General features: G+C 33.3%; 1 protein-coding gene across 3 annotated transcripts in view; it reads left to right on the plus strand.

Moving 5' to 3' along the window:
- RNMT (RNA guanine-7 methyltransferase) overlaps window positions 1-986 on the plus strand; it is a 24108-nt gene extending 23122 nt beyond the window's left edge. For all 3 annotated transcript variants that reach the window (XR_009154300.1, XR_009154301.1, XM_058176156.1), the window contains one exon: window positions 25-986. Coding sequence is in view for 1 of the 3 variants with exons in the window: in XM_058176156.1 (XP_058032139.1) it covers window positions 25-59 (35 nt within the window). In the remaining 2 variants the exon portion in view is untranslated. The remainder of the gene's footprint in view (window positions 1-24) is intronic.
- Window positions 987-1903: the final 917 nt, after the last annotated feature.

Consider the following 1903-nt stretch of genomic DNA (forward strand, 5'->3'; position numbering starts at 1 on the left):
ATATTTGACTTTTTTCCCTTCCAGGTCTATACTTGATTTTTGCATTTGAAAAACTTTAAAAGGAAAAAATGAAATACAGATGACGTGATCAAGCATCCAAACTGACAGCTGTTTTATATTTTTATGTTTAAGCATATGCAGGAAACAACCAAGATAGGGCATGCTTATATTTGAGTCATGGCTGCCTGTCTGTGACAGATGGGTTTTTTGTTGTTGTTTGTATGTGGTGTATATACAGTATATGTATTATGCCTTTTACTTTTTGTGTGGTATGGCTAGGTTCCTACTTCTAACGAAAGATGAGTTTTCTGGAATACTCAGGGTGTTTTCAGGTACAGAGTTGCCACACTGACTCCTTAAAGCTGTATCGTGACAGTTGTCACAGTACTGTATGAAGATCTGATTATAATGTAGTAATATGATAATGTAACTGCTGCCAATTAAAACATTTAAGGAATAAAGAATTTGGTAATTATATTGCTACAAATTATAGGACTACAAATTACGTTGCCAAGGACTACAGGTTCACTTACTGTTACACTTGTTGCAAAATAAATTTCCAAGGTATTATCGCTTGAGATCTGCTGCAAAATGCTGTTGGGTTGTATAAAGTTGTAGACTAGTAAATTTGTAAGCACTGAAATGTGAGTCTGGATCCAGTATTTGCTGCAATCAGTAGAAATGTTACCCTGTTTTGAAATCTGTACTAGTGGGCATTTTCTTTAGACAACCTTGTAAAGAGCTTACATGATTCAACAGCTCTTTCATGTGTACGAGTTCTGTGTGTGTTGGGATACCAGAACTTCATTATTAATGGCTTGGATTTTCTATTTCACAGTGGAGTATTTTCACTTTTAAATTAAATTGTGGTTGGTATGTAGGGTCGGTAATATTTGGAGAAATACTATTGTTCTGTTTGTATTCCTTAGATTGTAATTTCTTTAAAAATAGGTAATGAAAATTAAAAATATTTCTCTTATCACTTATGTGTATCTGAGAAGTCGGAATTCCTAACTATATGTTTGTTCATACTGTATATATTCTTTGAAAAATTGTGATACATAAGTAGCAAAAGTCATTTTCATAAGCTTTTTTATTTTTTTTTTACAAATACTATGTTTACACAGCTAGAATTGTCCTACAAATCATGATTTTTCTGAGCTGGATTTAATTTGATATACACTTTTAAATGAATAAAGTGTAGGTCAACACTACAGTGAATGTACACACTAAATAATGGTAGGGGCCTGCAGGAATGTGGATTGTCTGGCCTTAGGGTACTGGATGAAATAGGCCAATTTTATAACATCCAAAACACTACATCCTGTTTTTGGTTTGGAGGTTTAACTTGTGGAAAACTCTGGGACAATGGCTTAGCTAAGTATGGTTTGGAGAACTGGAATCTTGTGGAATCATAGGTTTTGCACTTATCTACACGATTTCACATGTAAAAGCAGCTTGTGGCATACGTTTCCAATATGTGAGGGATATATGAAGAGATGAGACTTATTTTATTGAAATGAAAAGATTTCTTAGTATTTCCCACTAAATTCTGTATATATAGATTTTTATTGTAACCGTAGCTTTAAATTGTAGTCTTAAAAATGAGTTCACCACTCAGCTGCTACACAATACATTGATAGGAGATAACTCATGTGACTTAAACTGTATTACCTTAAATGAACAACTTCTCTCTTCATCTTAAGTGAACAACTGCTCAATCACACATCTTACATATTTGTTCTTGGTTCCTTTTTCATTCTCAATATTTTGCCAACTGGTCAGTTCTCACAATAAAGCTATTTACAGCTGGTGTAAAGGTGGATTATATTATGTGAGTGAATGAAAATCTTGTAGAGATGCTTTGGAACAAGAAGGAATCTATACAAAACATCTATTTGGG

Source organism: Ahaetulla prasina, chromosome 3 (assembly GCF_028640845.1).
Source record: "Ahaetulla prasina isolate Xishuangbanna chromosome 3, ASM2864084v1, whole genome shotgun sequence".
In the NCBI taxonomy this organism is placed as follows: domain Eukaryota; kingdom Metazoa; phylum Chordata; class Lepidosauria; order Squamata; family Colubridae; genus Ahaetulla; species Ahaetulla prasina.